This window comes from Hylobates moloch, unplaced genomic scaffold, assembly GCF_009828535.3.
Source record: "Hylobates moloch isolate HMO894 unplaced genomic scaffold, HMol_V3 SCAFFOLD_14, whole genome shotgun sequence".
NCBI lineage: Eukaryota > Metazoa > Chordata > Mammalia > Primates > Hylobatidae > Hylobates > Hylobates moloch.
Genome location: NW_026652289.1, coordinates 1,435,127 through 1,455,200, shown reverse-complemented (window position 1 = coordinate 1,455,200; position 20,074 = coordinate 1,435,127). Strand labels below are relative to the sequence as shown.

The following is a 20,074-nucleotide window of genomic DNA, read 5'->3' as shown; positions in this document are numbered from 1 at the left end:
CCCCCCCCCCACCTACTCCTCCATCAATCCATTGTTCCGTTCATCCAACAAGTACTCATTACACCCTTCTGCATGCTGGCACCAGGGGTTTGGACATGCTTAGGGAAGGTGGGGGTAATGGGATGGCAGTGGCAGGGGGCAGCCACAGCTTTCAGGCTTGAGGTTTGTTCTGGAATGGGCCACCTGAAATCCCACTAGGTGCGTGAAGAGGGTGGATTTATGTGATTTGTCACTGCTGCACTATATGTGTAGTAGTGGGGAGGGATATTCTCCAGTATCTGGTGAGAATGGAAGACACCATTCTCTAGCAGTGTCTGCCAGGAGAGGGGCCCAAGTAAGGAAAGTTGAACCCCCAGTGGACAGCAGCGTTATGGATAGAAGGCCCAAATCTCCTAGAACCTGTTGTAATGGCTGTGTGTGTACCTTTCACTGCATCTGTGCTGATGGGCCTTGCAGCACAAGACTCTGCTGCCTGGGCAGGAGCTCCTCTCAGCTACAGGGTGCATTTCAAGCATAGGCGCATACACTCTAGGTTAACAATTGAAATTCTAAAGTAAGCATATAGAAGTAGATTTGTGAAATTGCACTTGAAATACTGTGGAAATTGGATCCAAAGCAAATTGAACAGTGCCACTTCTTAGTGCAATTATAAGTGTTAATATTGAAAATAAAGTTTACATCGCTGTCTTTTTTTTCCCTTTGATTCCAGAAAATTAACCACAACTTTCAAATAAGCAGGAACTTACTTAGGTTGTGTCAAGTAGAGCAAAGTGGACAGTCTTTCAAGTGCATTGCTGCTGCGTGTGCGCTGTGAAGGACAGAGCACCTTCACGAAGGCGGGGCCCTATGAAGGTCTGTGCTCTCACGCACCGACTCTGACCTGTGATTTTGTTGCTGGATGTCTCCTTCAGCAGTTCATGTAGCTTTCTAAGCTTGCCGTTGCTCAGGCATGCTGGACTGAGGCGGGAAACGAGCGCGTGGACCATTGTGGCTCTGTATGTGTGAACACGTGTGGACATATGTGCATAGGGTGGGGGTAACGAGGGACAGGGACAAGAAGGGCCAGGGCCTGTGACCACATCAGAAGCAAGGGTGATGCTCTGTGGCACAGCTGGCCCTCGAAGTCACTCAGGGACCTAGGCTTCTTCCATCCTTAAGCTCTGTTCTCTAACAGAAGACGCCCTGGCAGTTGCTTCTAGTCCAGCAATAGAAAGGCAAGAAAGAATGCAGAGAAGCACGCAGGAAGCTGTGTGAGTTGGCCCAGATGCAGTGGCACACACCACACATTGCACAGCACCCCCACGGGAGGCAAGCCTGTGTCCTTGCCCATCACCTCCTTCCAGCTGGTGTCCAGACCTCGGGGTGATCCCTGATTGTTGCTTCATTGGTCTGGCTGTGGCTCTTCGTGGGCCGGCAGCCTGGGAGCCACACAGGGACAGGGTAGCTGTGATAAAATACAATCATGCAGGAGAGGAGGCGAAAGGGCCCAGCCTGGTCAACTTCCTGCACCCTGCACAGCAAGGAGCATCCTCATTCTCCAGACCCTGATTCTTCTCGGGTTGGGGTGGTGGGGGTACTCCCCTGTCCATTGTTCTCTCAGCCACTGGCTTCATCCTTTGGGGGTTCTTTCTGACCATTGCCTCCAGAGTCCCATCTGAAGAGGGTGTCAGTGTAGAACACAGTGAGGCAGAATGTGGAAGCAAACGGGACCATCTGGAAGTTTTGCTCTAGGCCTTATAAAACACATAATTTGTTAGGTGTAAAATATATAGTATGTGTAGTAGTGATAATAGGATGGAATAAATGCCTTAGATTTGCAAAATTGTGTCAGAGAGTTTAGGGATCTTTGGTCCTGTACCAGTGACATCATTTTGTGGCTCTTGGGGATTTGGGGAGAGACCTCCCCGAGGCCACTGTGCAGCAGCCTCATGCTCAAGGCTCACAGGTCCCATATGTGTTTCCTCCACTTCCTCCACCAAAGCACCGTAAGCTGTCCTACCTTCCTCACATCCCCACACCCCGCGGGTGTCCCTCTGCTTAGCAGCTGTTTATTCTGCCTGTATTTGGGCCAGTTGCACAGGCTGTCTGAGACCTGACAGTATGCTAGAATGTACAGGGCATACAATATTTTGTGTAATATCGTGGAAAAGTGTGCCGTTCTTTTGGTTGATGGTGGTTGCAGATAAGACTGCAGAGACAGCTTGTGGTGGGTTGGAGTGTGGCTCAGTCTCCCGTGGGTCTGCTCCCCTTCCAGACTGCATGTGAAATTCTGTATAGAGTAAGGCATATTCGTGTATGTGGAAGGGAGGCTTAGAATAAAATTTATTTTTTTTTCTTGTGGAAGCAGTACATGTTCCTTGTAAGAATTAGGAATCATAGATACAAAATAAACTTTACGAAAAAGCAAAGGTGATCATCTGCATTAGTCTGTTTTCGCACTGCTAGTAAAGACTGAGTAATTTATAAAGTAAGAGGTTTAATTGACTCACAGTTCCACATGACTGCAGAGGCCTCACAATCATGATGGAAGATGAAGGAGCAACAAAGGGACGTCTTACATGGCAGCCAGCAAAGAGAGAAATGAGAACCAAGCGAAAGGGAAACTCCTTTTAAAAAGTCAGATCTCATGAGACTTCTTCACTAGCACGAGAACAGTATGGGGCAAACTGCACCCGGGATTCAATTATCTCCCACTGGGTCCCTCCCATGACGTGGGAATTATGGGAGCTACAATTCAAGATGAGATTTGGGTGGGGGCACAGCCAAGCTATATCATCATCCTTGAAGCTAAATCTTTGAATGGGAGCAAAGCCGTAATAATTTTCTTCCAATTCATAGTACTAGAATTAGATTTAGAAGTGTTTAAGGCTTTATATTTTTGTGTTATTATGACCAGGAGCTCAGTAATGCCTCACTTCTGCCTTGGAGGATGATGTGAGCATACAAGAGGGGTGGCCGCATCCCTCCAGCTTCATTCCTGGTGTCCAGTGGGAGGCGAATAGGCCCCTTTGCACCTCTTAACCGCCATAGTCCTCCCCCATTGCCAGCCGCTTCTGACTTTTGGGATTGTTTTATCCTCTGGACAGCAGTGTGAACAAGGTATGTCAGGCCAAGGGGGCTGCTCCCCATGGGAGGCCTGGTTGTGTTGGCTTCCAAGAGGCCAGATGGGTGCTGCTCACCATAGAAAATGACCCTTTTCCCTGTTCCTGAGCCAACCTGTCACTTCCATGCTCTGTCTGTCACTTTGACAACTATCTTTGCTTTCTACTGAATGAAAGGAAACTTTCAAAAGTCAACGTATTAAAGCCTGTTTGCATTTATTCTTTTATGAATTTTGCTCACATTTTTTAATTGAGTGTTTGTCTGAAGACAATTATCGATCATAGTAGGCTGCTGGAAGGTTGACCACAGAAACCTGGTTCTCTTTCAGGGAGGTCACCATGTCTGCCTCCATTCAGGCCCATCGGGTAGGGGCTGCCTTCTGTCAAGGCACATGCTCCAGGTCCCTTAGATGGAAGGAAAACACATGGTCTTTATCCAGTGGACTCAGGGTGCAGGTAACTGAAGAAATTAACCTCCATCATTTTCACAGATCCTCGTAGAGCTGGACCGAAGGAGGTCGGAGATCCCTGCCGGGAGCCGCTGCAGTGGGAGGGCTTACAGACGTTCGCATAATCTCTTTCTGTTGGGTTGTTTTAACTCCCATTAAAAGGAGTGGCGTCCAGCCTTCTTCTTGCTTACTGTCTTGTGACGTATGTGTGTTCACATGTTCCATGCACATTTGTAACGCTCACCATGCTCTCTGATTCAGCTTTGTTCCCTTAGAGTTGCCCCAGCACTGCTTTGCCATGATGATTGTGTTTTTTAAAATACTTCCAGTTGCTTACTTCTGTTTAGTTATCTCAGTGCTAAATATTGTTAATTAATTAAATATAAGCAGCATGTTCTAGATTTTATGTGTCTGGAATTCTTACTAAAAATCTTCCTGGATATGACTTCCACTCATAACGTTATGGAGTTTTATTGTAAACAAGGTAGAATTTTATTTGCCTTCTAATCATTTCATTATGGTGAGTGTCCTCCTTACAGAGCGTATACTGAAATTGGGTTTTACTCCTTTTTTATTCATTTCCACAAGTTGAACTCTATGTTATTATCCCATTTTCTGTTAGGGTCATTGTGTTGTTAAGTAATCAACTTATACAGAAGGTGTGCACCTAGAAGGTTAACAGAAAACAAGTTAAAACATGACTGAAAATATATTTCTGTAAGAATTACTGTAATTCTCCCAAGAGTATAAATAGCCAGGGTTTTAAAGATCTGCTTTATAGGATTTATACTGCAAATAACTTGGCAGGATTAATTGGCCTGCATTTGCTTGCTGTAGTCAGCACTATCTAGTGTTTTAGTCAATATCAGTTTTTGCAGTGTGGATGAGGCTGGTGATGGCAGCTGCAGCCCGTCTAGAGTTGCTGCTGCCATGGTGTCAGCTGCAGCAGGGGAGGCTAGGGCCGTGCTCCCCAGAGCTGGTGGGAGCCGGGAACAGGTGGAAGCCCCACCCCCTTCCAAGTTGGAGGGGCAGGAGCCCCGCCATCCTGGGTACAGCTGCAGCTGTCCATTAGCAGCTGTGGATCCAGGCATCCCTGCACTCGCCGGGGCCCAGGAAGCCCCCCTGCCCCGACAGGCTGAGAAGTGCCTGCTCCCACTGCCTGGTCTCTCCCCACTCCCAGCACCCGCTCCAGTTTCAGAGCAAAGTTGTGGCCGAGCTGGGGCACTGTCACAACCTGGCTGGGTGTGTGTTTGCTCAGGGCAGTGCTGACATGCCAGCACTCTGCTGCCTCGGCACCCCCAGACTTTGGGTGCTGACGAGCATGAGAGGGAGGCCAGTGCGGGGCCGAGGGAAGCACAGCGCAGGCCTTGCAGCCACCCCTCGGCAGGAACACCCTGGGTGCTGTGCGCACTGTGGACTACAGGATAGTGGTGGCAGGAGGCAGACAAGCTCTGGGAGGAAAGGGGAGGGTCCCTGGTGAAACTCCACCTTCAGCTTACAGAGGGCTTGAGGCCTGGGGGCCAGGCTGTCAGTTCCGCAGACCGGAGTGAGAACTTATGGTGCTTTTTCAGGGCTCACCCATGACTGCCCATGCACCAATCAGGACACACTTTCCTCCGAAGCCCATAAAAACCCCCCGGCTCAGCCAGACTCGGGCAGAAGACAGGACGACCTGCTTATGGAGAATAGCTGCCCACTGTGGGTCTCTCTGAGCTGTTCTGTCACTCAGTGAAGCACCTCTTCGCATTGCTCACCTTCCACTTGTCCACGCACCTCATTCTTCCTGGACACGGGAGAAGAACTCAGGACCTGCTGAATGGCAGGTCTGAAGGAGCTATGACACAAACAGGGCTGAAACACACCCATTGCTTGCCACGTTGCAGGCAATGAGGAGAGGAGGAGAGAAGGAGAGAAGAGCTGCAGCCCTTCAGGGAGCCCAGACCTAGGAGCTCCCTGAGCCAGGGCGGTGATGCCCCCTTTAGGTCCCTGCGGTTCCTGGTGTTTCCAAGCTTCTGGGCACTACCGTATTCCCTGGTTTCAGCCATGGAAGCTGTTCATGGTATGCCTGGTTCAGCTGCAGCCTTGCAGGGAACCAGTATCCATGCCAGTGCCTGGGTCTGCCCGCCCCGCCTGCCTGGCTGTACACAATGGCTGGACCCCACGCCCACTCACTCACACACCCCTTGCCGCTCCACGCCTGGCTCACCCTTGGCAGGCATGGGATCCAGGCTGGAAGTGTGAGCCGAGCGCAGCCTGCCAGGCTGTGTGGGCAGAATGAGCCCAGCAGGCCCAAGCAAAACTCGGGTAAAGACGCCACCAGTGACAGGTTTCTGGCCAGAAAAATGATACCCTGAGGATCCTGTGACACTGGGTTCTGATTTACCAAAAAGAGCCACACCTGACTAGGGACATGGGGAAGCAGGGGCATGCAGGTCTGTCCACGAAAGCCCCACCCCTTGCTTTAGGGACAGTAGCTGATGCCCATGAGCACTCCTTCATGCAGGTGCTGTGCTGGCACTGAATCACCAGGGCTTGCTCCGCCTATAGAACCACAACCAGGAAGATGTGAGAGAGTCTCAGCTCACAGCACCAGACACTTCAGACCCAGATGTGAATCTTAACTCACAGCACCAGACACTTCAGACCCAGGTCGGAGAGCTTGAGGGCCTGAAACAGGCTCAGTTCCGGACTCTCGCCCAGTGCTCCCTTGCCCACTCGGCCAACTGTCGTTTTGCAGACCGCAGGCTGGTCAGAGGCTTCCCATCCAGAGTGACCCGTGAGGTGTTTCTATTCCTTAGAAGAGGACAATAATCGCTGCCTGGGAAAACAGTTGTTAGTGAGGATTGTGCTAAGTAGATCCCTTTCACATCAATAGTAACCCATTTAAAGCCCTTTCATTTACAAATGTTTCTGATTTAAGGACTTAGAGGTCAGTTCGTATGCAATCAAGTTTAGATGTGTTTTAGAGAAAGTAGATACAGCCCACATGGTCCCAAAAGGCAACAGGGCACAGGTAACATTCCCTGGCTGTGATTAGTTAGTTGAGGACATCACAATTGGAAGCATCCATGATCTTCCTCACAGGAAGCACCCGGCTGAGAGCTGTGGACACTGAGGATGAGGCTCGAGTCTGTCCTAGCAGAGCTCAGGGCCTGGTGGGAAAAGCAGGGTGGTCAGGCCAGCGGGGGAGTGAGCGTGGAGGGGCAACCGGCTTTGCACAAGGAGCCGGGAATCCCCCTCCCCCACCCCTGCCCTGCACCAGGGGTGCTGACTCTGGGCCCTCAAGGCCAGTGGCGCCCACAGCTCCATCCATAGCAGTGAGCCTTGTGCAGTTTCAACACAATGGTAGCACACATGCGACCTCCTGGGAGCTGCTGAGCCCTATGGGGTGTGGACAGTGTGCTCCCTGGGCCTGCTCAGGGTGATGCTGAGTACCAGGCAGCAGTGAGTGGGGTGACTGAAGGGAAATGAGGTACATCTGGCCCTCTGTGCTCTGCCACGCTTGTCCCCATGCTTGCTGTGTTTGGTTTTGGGCCATTGGCCCTGCTCCTGTAGACTCAGCGTAGCTGTGTGTCCCATGTTGCCATAGCTGAGTTCGCTCGGCACAGTCAACTTGGGCTGTGTGCTTTTTTTGCTGATCCCTTAACTGGTGACGACTAGTGTACGTTTGAACACTTGCCATCCAGTTGACACCTTTCAATAAAAATTACAGATTAATAATAAATGATAGAAGTTCATGCTTTTTCCTTCTGGTGAAGACCAACACATGGCCCTATTTTAAAGAGCAGAAAGCTGCAGAGCCACTGCCACAGGCACCATCCAGGATGTGTAGGCATCTCAGGGATGTTACGGCACTCAGGATTGTTTGGTTTATTTTTAGGAAACAACTGTAGCAGCCAAGTGAAGACGCTGGACAGGGGAGGACAGCTGTTGCATGTGTCCACGGGGCCTGAAGTAGGCCACGAAAGGCCCAAGTGTGCCCCTGTGTTGGCACAAGTACTGGGGCTGCCAAGGAAAAGCTGGGGGTGGAGGAACTCAGTGTACAGCATGCCTGTGGGGGCAGGCATGGCGCCCGGGGTGGAGGGGTGGAGGAGTGGAGGAGACCGAGCCTGCCCCAGCCATGTGGGCCTTGCATCCCGCTGGGAGAGGCAGGCCACAAACAGGGAGACAAATTGTGGACTGCACTGTGCGTGGAGGGAGAGGGAGGGGAGCGCTGGGGTGGGTTGGTGCTGTGTGAGCTGGGACTTGAGCAGTAAGAGGTGGGGTCTGATGAAGCCTTGCGCGAGGACATGGCAAGGAGGGAACAGGGAAGCACCCCAGGAAGTTGGAGAGGCTCTGGTGGGCATGGTGAAGGGCTGACGATGTTCCCAGTGGCCATGAGCACATGGGCATGTGTTAGAGCACGTTTTTTATTTATAAGGACATAGCCCTGGCCGCTGCGAGGAGAGGGGGCTCTCAGGGTCAAGAGAAGGCAGAGAGGCTCCTGCACAAGCTGAGTGGTAACAGCAGCGCAGAGGCAGACAGGCTGATGTGTTTAGCCCAACTTTGGGAGAAGAGCTGGTGACATGGGGTGTGGAGTGAGAGGGGAGAAAGAACCAGGTAGTCTCCAGGTGTCTGGCCTGAGCGCCTGCTGCGTGCAGTGCAGGGACAGATGGGTGCAGCGAGGTGACAAGATTTACACATGTGCATTGGTACACCTGCTCCCCAGGGTGGCCAGGTGAACAAGGAGTTGGCATTTGTCAAAGCTGAAAACACCTTACTTGAGGCCCCCTGGAGTGCCCAGGCCTCACCAGGCCCACCCCCGCCCAGCCACCCTAGAGCTGCCTTGCTGGGCCAGTCTACTACTGTCTGTGCTGTTGGCATGTGGTTCTCCCATGATGCATCCCTTTTAATGAGGGAAGAACTAGAGCCACAGTCTGATGAAGTTGCTGACTGGACAACTGAGGTGTTAGTGCCCTGTGCAAGGTGCCCTAACTGACACCTCTGCATGTTTCTTTCTGTCATTGGTCCTTGCTAGAATTTCCTCTTCTGTTTCAGTAGATTCCTATTCTCATCAATATTTCCCACTTAATATGATGAATATTGTACATTATTATTCTTATTTTAATTATCTCCTTTTGCACTAGAAGAAATGCGTTTGCTGAAAATCAGGCACAAATCTTGCTTGCTCTGTGTACGAGATCTATAAAGATTCACTTCGCAGATTGCAGGGAGGGTTTCCTAGAAGGTAAAATATTTCACTGAAAATATTATCAATTGAATATTTTGGAACACTTTAGTGATATTGTTTGGTTTAGATAATACTGAAAGGAAAATATAAATTATGAGGTGAAGTAGATCTCTAAACATGCATGATTCGCTTGTTGAGTTTCAGATTGTTTTTGTTCAAATGATGTAAGAGGTTTATACTTCAGTTGCTTCTGTTAAATAAGCAAATCATCATTCAGTTTGTTTGCTACAAAGTTAATCTAGCTTTGGAATGCTGCTTGATGTGTAGTAAAGAATCAACACGAATAATCTCCACTTTAATAACGTTTCTCTTTTTTTTAGTTTGCAGTTCAAAGCGATTAAATATGGAACCCATAGCAGTCATAAAGAATGTGTAAACGTTTTCTCAAAGCTATCCATTTTTGAGGGGAAAATGGATTTAATCCAGTAATATATGTTAGTAATTTTAATCAAGTTCACCAGTTGTCTTAAACAGTTTTTAATCTATAAACTTTTAGTGGACTCCTAAAGATGGCATTTTTTACCAGCACAATAGAAACTATTCAAGTTCTGATGCATCTTTAATGTAAATAATTCATGTTTTTAATATTTTATTCCAGGATATGTTTTTTCATTAAGGGAAGGGGAGAAAAAGGGTAGGTATGCTCATTGTTCAAAGTTGATAAGAGCATTATATTTATATATATTGTTTATACTTGTGGTTGCAATGTAAGTATCTATAAAAAGGTATAAAGAATAATATAACAATCATTTACCTACCCCCAGTATAAAACATATAACATTGTCAATTTGATCATGTTAGCTGAAATCAAAAGTGAGCTCATAAAGAAATGATCAGGACACAGTGAGAGAACGGCCTTGTTTGATCCAGCTTGATCTTCTTCCATGTTGGCACCCAGTGTCTGGTCCTGTTTATTAAAACTAAAAAGTGTGTTCATATGTTCCTGATTTAAAATGCCACCTTTACCAAATATTCTGTGTCTGGATGTGTTGTGTCTGATTCTGGGTTTTTCTTCCATCACATTGACCCTCTTTGTCCGTGAGCCACGCTGTGTTGCTTTAGGCACTGAGGCTCTTTATTTCTAATAGGAAAGACTAAGCCACCTGCTCCTTTGGTTCAGAGTTTTCCTGAGCATTTGAGTCTGTTTATCCTTTTCATGTAAACATTAGAATCAGCTTGTCTAGTTCCATTAAAAAAAAAAGTTGGATTTGTACCTGGAACCAAATGAAACTGAAGTCTCAGGTCTTCTGCAGTCAAGTTCAATGTTCTTCCACACTCACCATCTCCCAGCTCTCTCTTACTTCTTACTGCATTAGGAGGCATTCTGAGAGATGAAGAGGTTGTTTTGAATATTGCTATCAAATAAGGCTTTTTTTAAATTGACCATTCTTGGAATTTTGTTCCATAGGGGATATTTGATAGGGTTTCAATTCTTATTTGTTTGTAGTTCAGGTCATAAGAGGTTCTTTTAAAAAGGGAAGAAAAAATAGCTCTGTGAAATGTGCTAAAGTGCTTGCATGTGCTATTTTGCTTTGTTTTATAACCTTTGGTACAAGAGTTGGCATTCGTCAAAGCTGAAAACGTTGGCTTCTGCTCTGCAAGAGATTTGTAGCTCCCATTCTTAATGTGGGCGGTACCTGCAGGTACTCACCTGCCACCACACTCAGCATGACTATTTTCTACTGTGAGACATTTTGCATGTCCTTTTAAAAGAATTTTAATATGTAAGGGCAGGAAAACAAGGTGGACTGTATGAATTAGGTGAACTACAGGAGCTGGGCTCACTCCTATGCCTCAGCACTTTTATTGTTGTTGTAAAGTTTGTTTTTCCTGGTCCCAGAAATCTGAGAGAAGTCAGCCTTCTCAAGCAAACCAATTATTGATTAATTATGTATAAGAATTAAATAAGCCTTTTGTGTGTCTTCTGCCTATTATTAATAAACTTTTTATTTTGAAGGCTGGGTGCAGTGGCTCACACCTGTAATCCCAGCACTTTGGAGGTCAAGGTGGGCAAATCACCTGAGGTCAGGAGTTCGAGACCAGCCTGGCCAACATGGTGAAACCCCATCTCTACTAAAAATACAAAAATTAGCCAGGCATGGTGGCACGTCCCTGTAATCCCAGCTACTTGGGAGGCTGAGGCAGGCAGCTTGAACCTGGGAGGTAGAGGTTGCAGTGAGCCGAGATAGCACCACTGCACTCCAGCCTGGGTGAGCGAGACTCTCAAGAATAAAAAAAAAATAAAATTTTTTATTTTGAGATAATATAGATTCACATGTAGTTGTAAGAAATAGTACTTATATGAACAGAAGCCTTTATTTCTCTGGGATAAATGCCCAGGAGTACAATTGCTGAGTCATGTGGTAGTTGCATGTTTTATTTTTAAGAAACTGCCAAACTGCTTTCTAGAGTAGCTATCCCATTTTACATTTCTGCCAGCAGTCTATGAGAGATCCCTTTTCTCCACAGCCTCATTTTCACTTGGGGCTGTCACTATTTTTAAAGCAACACTATGTTTAATAGTTCTTCTCGGAGGCGTGCAGCAGAGTTATCTCACTGTAGTTCTCAGCTGCATTTCCCTAGTGACTCATGATCCTGAGCGTCTTTTCATGAGTTTATTTTCCATCCCTAGATCCTCTTCATGTCTTTTGCCCATTTTCTAATTAGACTATTTGTTTGTTTTACTCTTGAGCTTTGAGAATTTCTTATATATTCTATTTGTTGGATATATATTTTTCAAATATTTTCTCCCAGTCTGTAGCTTGTTTTTTCATCTTTTTAACAGGGACGTTAGCAGAGAAAAAGTTTTTAACTTCTAGTTTATCAGTTGTTTCTTTTGTGGATTGTGCTTTTGGTGTGAAGTCTAAAAACTCTTTGCCTAGCCCTAGATCCTGAGGATTTTCTCCTATGACTTTCTAAAAGTTTTATAGTTTTATGTTTTGCATGTAAGCCCATAATCTATTTTGAGTTGAGTTTTGAATAAGGTAGGAGACCTGATTAAGGTTCATTTTTTTGGATCTCTAGTTGCCCCAATAAGGCTGTGCCTCCTTCACGAAATTGCTTTTGCACCTTTGTCCAAAATCAGTTGGACATACTTGTGTGGTCTGTTCGGGGTTCTCTGTGCTATCGTCTTGTGATCTACTTGTCTGCCCCTTGCCAACAGTGTACTGTACTGATGACTGTAGCTTTGTAGTAAATGCTGAGATCAGCTAGACTGATTGCTCCCACTTTATTTTTTTATGGTGGCTACATTAAAGTCTTTCTAAGAGAATTCTAACATCTGTGTCAAGTCCCTGTTGGTATCTGTTGATTCTTTTTTCATTTAGTTTGATATCTTCTGTTTCTCGATGTGACAAGTGATTTTTTATTGGAACCTGATTATATGATATTATGAGACTAAATCTTACTGAAACCTGTTTCAGCTGACTTTCTCATACACCACGGTGTCAGAGGAAGCGGGGATGCTGTCTCATTACTGCTGGATGGGGCATAAGTCCAAGTTCCCCCCTGGGGCTCCCGGATAGCTCTCTGTGGTGAGAGGCCTCATCACTGCTCCATCTGGACCTTGCACTGACAGCACCGGCTAGCATTGTTTCCACCAGGTGGGAAGAGAGCCCAGGTTCCCCGCATAGTCTCCCATGACTCTGCATTGTGGTGTGGGAAGGGAAGGGGTTGTTAGAGCCTGGTGGGAATGAAAATTGTGGCTTGTCACTCAGCATTGTCTGACACCACCCAACAAGGGGACTCTGGGGTTGTCCTTACAGCCTGGCACGGGTGGGGCGTGGTTGAGGTTTTTTCTGTGGTGTTTGGCTGGAATAAAGCAATTCTTGTCTAAGAAGTTTTCTGTCTTGCTGGGCTACCTCTTTCCTGATCCTTTGGCCAGAGAGAGCAGCTTTTGTTGCAGCTTTTTGTGTGTGTTGTTTTTGCCAGTGCCTGCTAATGTTTCTGGGTTCTGGCTTCTTCGGCTCTATGTTGAGAAAATGACGCAAAAGGAAAATGCAGGGTCGCTTCTCAGGTCCTGAGGCCCCCCTGGGTTGTCAGCTTTCTCCACATCTCTCAGTCTTTTTATGTGTGTTTTATGTATAATATCCAGGATTTTTAGTTGTATTTAATGGGAAGAAAAAGGAGAAGAACTCTGTCTTCCCACTGAGGAAGTTCCTTTGCCTATTTGAAACCAGTTTCAGCCAATAAGAACAGAGCTATTTGGACAGGCTTATTCGTTGTTCCTTTAGTTTATAGTTTGGGCTGAGAAGCACCTTGCCATCACTTTGCCTGCATAGCCTCAGTGCCCTCACACAAGCCACCTGTTTTCCCGTCTCCATGATATGCTCAGCCAGACCTCTTGTCTGAAGCTCAGTTCAATGAGCATGTCCTCATTTTTTGGCCTGATCCCTCCAGCCAGGAGGCTCCTGGGAGCACCCACAGCCTACTGAGGGCATCTGCCCTGCCTGCAGGGGTCTTGCCCTCTGTGCCTACGTCTCACCTCCCATTCTAGACCTTAACCCAATTACTTTTTATCAGTCCTTCCATAATGGAAATATTAAAACATATACAAATATACAATTGTATCAAGAACTCTGCATGCCCATCAGCCGCATCAGTAATTATCAACCAGGACCCATTGGTTGGTTTTGTCTATACCTCATCTATGTTTTTCTCACCACACTGAATTATTTTGAAGTAAATCCTAGATATTGTCCTTTCATTTGTAAATACTTCAGTATATGTCACTAAAAGAGAACTACCATTTCTACACCTAAAATAATTTATCATAATTCCTTAATATACTCAGCTATTCAGGCCATATTTACATTTAAGTTTCTCAGAATCTGATTTAGGTTCTTGTATCTAGCACAAGTGCTTTGCACATAATAGATTCTCAGAAAATATATATTGAAATAGTTAATGACTATAAAATAATAATGCTTTTAAAACTATTTGGAAAACTTTCTTGAATAAAGGATTCTAAAGAGAAACTCATTTAACTTTTAGCAACACATTTGCCTGAAATATAGTGAGATTGAAAGTTATTAACAAATGATTTCATGAAAAACTATATATATAAATATATATTTTTAGATATATTTGATATAGATATATAAGATATATGCGTGTTTTAGTACATTTTAGTCACCATTTTCTAAGAGCAATGAATTTGCCTTTTAGTGATTTATAAGTTTTATTTGTATACAAAGTAACGTGTGATTATAAAATTTGTGACTCTTCTTTTTCCTCAATTGCAATTTGATGATATTTTTTATTATAGAACATGTATTAATACAGTCTGACAAAGTATATCTAAAATATTTAAGAAGAGGAAACTCTTAAATTTGTTGTAACTAGAAATTGTAATACCTGTTCTTTGAGGATTTCCTGTGGTTTCTCCTGCCAATAAAATAATACTTATATGTAGGTAAGAAATCAGATTGAATTCTAGCAGTCATGTGCACTTTAGTTTTGTCTGCATGAGGAGCTATTCAAGGTGAGAGAGAAATAGCTAAGTGAGAAGCTGTAGGTGCTGGTTCTGCTGTGTGGCTTTGGCTTTAGTTTACAGCTGGAAGCCAAAAGTCTACCCAGAGTAAAGATAGATGGCAAGTATGTGAGCGCCCTTCTGAGGTCTGTCGCCATCTGTCATGGCGTGTCGTGTCCTTAGTCCATCCCGCAGCAGGCGTCTTTCCAGAGTGCAGACGCCGGTGCGTTTGTCCCTAGTTCAGCGCTCTTCATGGTCCTCCATTGCCTGGAATCAAACCCACCCTCCTCAGAGTGGTGTGAGGTCCCTGGGCACCGGCCCTGAACCTCCTTTGCTGGGACCTGGTCCCACCCTCGTCATCCCTCCATGTGGGAGAATCCACGCGAGACGTCCTTTGCTGTACTGGAATCCACGTGAGAAGTCCTTTGCTGGACTGGAATGTGCCAAGGAGGAGCATTTTGTACCAGATGGGCAGATCTGACTTCTCTAACAAGACCTAGTTCTTATTTTATGATTTTTTTCCTTTAATTTGTAATAATGTTGTAATTATTTCCTTAGAGCAGACTTACTTCATATTACTCCTATCATAGGCACACTAAATGCTATTTTCTTACTGTCTTTCAGACAGAAACTGTCTCCGCCAGTCAAGAAACCCTCAGAAGTATTTTGCCATGGATATAGAAGATGAAGCAAACATGAGTAAGATCTAGGCCTATCACGTAGTATCAGACAGCTAATTTTATGTTAACATTTTGGTGTTTTTGCAAATGTATTTCATGAGACCAATATGGGGATTGTGTTTTTCCGTGACATCTTCTACTGACAGTGGCATGTTTTTAATTTGTGGTGTGTTCTCTGCAGCAGGTGTCAGAATTCGCTGCAGACGTGTTCCCTGCAGCTGTATGTCTAGGTTTTTCCTTCCTCGTTATTGTCGTGGGGCATCACCGTGCCCCGTGGAATGGGCTTCTGGGTGTATCTCATGAAGCCCCACTGTTTCGTGTGCAGTCCTGTCACAGCGTGCCTCTCAGAATAATGCTCTGAGTATTCACGCATGCAAATCGAAGATAAACGTCTGAGATTGATTTAAATACCCAGTGCTTTGCAATAATAGGACAGAAATATTTCCCTTCAAAATGCAGGTTCTCCCTTTGAAGGAAGGGGATTCACACATGTCTGTTGATCTAAAGTTCACAAAGGTGCTAATGAGAGCTGGGACTGGTGCGGGCCTCCTCCTTCCGTGCTGTTCTCTCTGGTGCCGGGGGTGGAAGGCTGCTGGGGTACGTTGGTGTTTCGGTGAAGGTACTTATCTCTTCTAGTTCATCTTCAGTCCCAGAAAACAGGTTTAGATGCTTCCACAGAAGTTGGGAGAGTTTAGTAGAGAAATTACAACAAAGGCATCATTGCTCTAACTAATATAAATATCCGTATTTACCTTCTTACTTGTCTCAAGGAATAACATGCAGCTGTCAATGATGAGTGACATGTCACTGGGCATTAGAACTTAGCACTTTCCCTTTGACTTTATGCACAACTGATGATCTGGGGTCTTGGAGTCGCTTTTGTGTACCATGTAGAACCCAAACCGTGACCCAGTGAAGCATTTCTGCATGGTATTGATTTCTGCATGGTTTTGATTTCTGCGTGGTATTGCTGCCCTGTGGGTGTGCTGTGGAGGGGGCTGGGCCTCTGCTGTATGGACTGTATGCTAAGTGTTGGCTTTGGTTGAAGTCAGCTGTCTGGGGTGTGAGGGTGAGACCACCTCCTGCAGTGCTTCCCAGGAACCACGAGACCAGTGTGCTCACCTCACTTCCGCTGGTACCTGCTGGTGATTGTTTTTTCAGGTTTTTTCCCTCATCAGTCCTGCTCTTGAGATCTTTTAAAAACCCAGCTTTATGTTTTTACTGGGCAGTTCTACTCACTGTTTCCAATTTTATGACAAGTTTTAAGAGAGAAATTACGTCCATACTCCTCATTTGAGAAAATGTGACCTGTGCTCGGCCCGTGCAGTAGCCCACCGATGGAGCGTGTGCAGGGGTCCCCAGGGCCTCTGTGTCAGGACTGTGGCCTACAGCCTACAGCTGCAGTCACCTCGCATAGACAGAGCCTTCATGATCGTGTAGGTTCTGGAACTATCCCCAAACTGATCCTGTGATAACTTGACATGATAAAGAACCCTCCTGAATAATTTTTCTGTAAAGATAAGCTGATGTTCTAGTGCTAAAACTTGGAAATTCTGGTCCTGTATTTTTTATCATTTTGAAAGCAATGCAAAGCCCTATCATGATCAGTATTTACATTTATGAAATGTAGTAGCATGATACAGAAAGAGAAGGCATCTGTTTAAGAAAAGCTGTGAAAGTGGCATCTTTCTCTAGTTTTAGTATTTTCCTTTATTACAGTAGCATTTTCAATGACAATGAGAGTAGTATTTCCGTGTGCTCCTGAAGTGAATAAGAATTTAGAATGTATGTAATCTGTTACAGAAAGTATATTCTTCTCAAGATTATTTATCAATCCAATAGTAACTATTTTTATTTCTGAAAGGAAAGTATTTGGTTATTTCAGAGGTTATAAATATTTGGTTAAATGCATGTCCAAATACATTTATAGTGATTTGATTTTTGATATTGATAACTGTTTAGCAACAAAGTCGAAATGTAAGCAGTAATCTAGTATGTCATGTTCTTGCTCAGTTTATTAATCTCTGAATTCCATCTTGGCTCTACTTTTTTTTTAACCTTTTGTTCCCTTTGAGCACCGAAAGGAGTAACCTATCAAGCTTTTGCTGGAGGATGTTATAAATGAAAATTTAGTGTCCATTCCATCAGCTTTGTCAACTGGGAGAAGTGGTGTGTGTGTGAGGATTATTTTGGAGAAATGATGTCTGTAGCGAAAGTTTTAAATCTCTTAGTCTCTGCCACAGTGTGGCATCAGTTTTCCCATGGGTTGTGTCTAAACCAGGTTTATGCTCTGCTATCTTGGCTGAATGATGACAGCCCTGGAATTAGAGATCTTTAACCTCAAAGACTGGCAGCCAATGGCGAGGACTTGGTCCCTTTAAACCTTCCCATGGATGAAGCTGATGAATATTTTCACAACTTTTCAGTTTGCTTAACATAATGAGAATCTACCTTTTTACACATGTAGTAGAAATAGACCCTAAAGCCACCATATGGGGCACTTGTAAATTGGTTTACAATTTTAGCAATATTTTAGTTACTTAAAAAAATATAGATTTTTGAAATCTAGTGGTAGATGTCTTTAACTTTCATTCACATTACAACCTTGCAGGGCACTGTAGCCCTCACCCCTGGGCTCCATGTGACAGCTGCCTAGCCATGATGGAAAGGAATGATTTCTTCTTCTCCTTTTTAAAAAGCTTGATGAACACTTTATACTCCTCTTTTTAAAATAAAAAATTAGGCCCTGGCACGGTGGCTCACGCCTGTAATCCCAGCACTTTGGGAGGCCAAGGCAGGCGGATCATCTGAGGTCAGGAGTTCCAGACCAGCCTGGCCAACGTGATGAAACCCTGTCTCTACTAAAAATACAAAAATTAGCTGGGCATGGTGGCGCACGCCTGTAGTCCCAACTACTCGGGAGGCTGAGGCAGGAGAATCACTTGAACCCGGGAGGTGGAGGTTGCAGTGAGCCAAGATCACACCACTGCACTCCAGTCTCAAAAATAAATAAATTAAATAAATAAATAAATAAATAAATAAATAAAATAAATAACATTTAAAAATTATGTTTATTTTGCCATGTAATTTTACAATTCTAAAATTATCTGTATTAATTCAAAATCTGAAATACTTTTAAAAGTTAGGATAAACAAATTATTCTGGAGATTCATCAGATAATTGTTTTAAAAAAGACAAAATCACCAGAAAGTGTATTTATGAAGTTAGGAAGTTGTAGCCTGCCTACAGCTTCAGTTTTGTGTCTTGTTCTTACACACTTTTCCTATCATGGAACAGTATTAAGGATTCAGACTTAATCAGCCCCCATATATAATATTCTCATTTTTAAATAGATACTAGAAATAAAGCCATACCCTCCTAAACACAACAGCTAAAAAGCCATAATACTTTACACAATGACATAAGCAGCTTCTAAAGATTGGTTCAGAAACCAAATCAAATAATTACATTTATTGATTGAATATTTTAAACCTGAAAAACTAATTATCTTGTGAATGCATGTTTTTAAATAGTTTTCTCTTCTGAGAGACACTGCAATTTAAAACCCTTAGATAGCATGAGGGTAAACAACAGTGAAAGGAAAATGCTAAAATAAATATATGTTTATCCATATATTGATATTAAATTATCATTTCATTAGACTTATTAATGTAAGGTCTTTCTGGATTAATTTATCATCCCACATTTTGATAAGGTTGAAAAAGTCTAAGTACTTCAGAATATTCTCAGAAGAAAAAAAATTATTTAAAGATTTTACTTTTTAAAGCAAAAGCAGTTGGTGACACTAAATAGAAATGGTATTAGTCACTAAGCAAAGTGTCAGATTACTTGTTTGGTTGAGGCTGATAGTTCTTTAACTAAATGTATGACTCTTCATGTATAGATCAAGGAATAAAATTTATAAGCACACATCACTTAACCAGTTACAAAGAGAGCTAAAGGAATCTATAAATTTTGCATTTACAAGATCCTGCAACGAAGGCATTGTAAGTTACTCTTTCTGGGCACCACAGGTTCCAGCAGCACTGATGTGAAGGAAAACCGCAATCTGGACAACGTGTCCCCCAAGGATGGCAGCACACCTGGGCCTGGCGAGGGCTCTCAGCTCTCCAATGGGGGTGGTGGTGGCCCCGGCAGAAAGCGGCCCCTGGAGGAGGGCAGCAATGGCCACTCCAAGTACCGCCTGAAGAAAAGGAGGAGAACACCAGGGCCCGTCCTGCCCAAGAACGCCTTGATGCAGCTGAATGAGATCAAGCCTGGTTTGCAGTACACGCTCCTGTCCCAGACTGGACCCGTGCACGCGCCTTTGTTTGTCATGTCTGTGGAGGTGAATGGCCAGGTTTTTGAGGGCTCTGGTCCCACAAAGAAAAAGGCAAAACTCCATGCTGCTGAGAAGGCCTTGAGGTCTTTTGTTCAGTTTCCTAATGCCTCTGAGGCCCACCTGGCCATGGGGAGGACACTGTCTGTCAACACGGACTTCACATCTGACCAGGCCGACTTCCCTGACACGCTCTTCAATGGTTTTGAAACTCCTGACAAGGCGGAGCCTCCATTTTATGTGGGCTCCAACGGGGATGACTCCTTCAGTTCCAGCGGGGACCTCAGCTTGTCTGCTTCCCCGGTGCCTGCCAGCCTAGCCCAGCCTCCTCTCCCTGTCTTACCACCATTCCCACCCCCGAGTGGGAAGAATCCCGTGATGATCTTGAACGAACTGCGCCCAGGACTCAAGTATGACTTCCTCTCCGAGAGCGGGGAGAGCCATGCCAAGAGCTTCGTCATGTCTGTGGTCGTGGATGGTCAGTTCTTTGAAGGCTCGGGGAGAAACAAGAAGCTTGCCAAGGCCCGGGCTGCACAGTCTGCCCTGGCCACCATTTTTAACTTGCACTTGGATCAGACGCCATCTCGCCAGCCTATTCTCAGTGAGGGTCTTCAGCTGCATTTACCACAGGTGAGGAACTATGCTGCTGCTTTAAAACACGGGGTCATTGCTCTTGGTAATGCTTCTAGACAGCATTTTAGTTTCAGGATTACTATTGACTTTCCACCTTGACATCACCCTGTCCCCACCAGGAGGAGTTACTGGTAAGTCTGGCTGCTCGATTTCCATGGCCACGTGGCCACTG

General features: G+C 45.0%; 1 protein-coding gene across 11 annotated transcripts in view; it reads left to right on the top strand.

The window, feature by feature from the left end:
• ADARB1 (adenosine deaminase RNA specific B1) overlaps window positions 1–20,074 on the top strand; it is a 165,300-nt gene that overhangs the window by 86,104 nt on the left and 59,122 nt on the right. For 10 of the 11 annotated variants that reach the window (XR_009209882.1, XM_032174577.2, XM_032174574.2 and 7 more), the window contains 2 exons: window positions 14,875–14,949; window positions 18,965–19,899. Coding sequence is in view for 10 of the 11 variants with exons in the window: in XM_058428049.1 (XP_058284032.1) it covers window positions 14,875–14,949; window positions 18,965–19,899 (1,010 nt within the window). In the remaining variant the exon portion in view is untranslated. Of the gene's footprint in view, window positions 1–8,757; window positions 8,778–14,874; window positions 14,950–18,964; window positions 19,900–20,074 lie in introns of those variants that run through there. The other variant, XM_058428051.1, reaches the window with a different exon arrangement.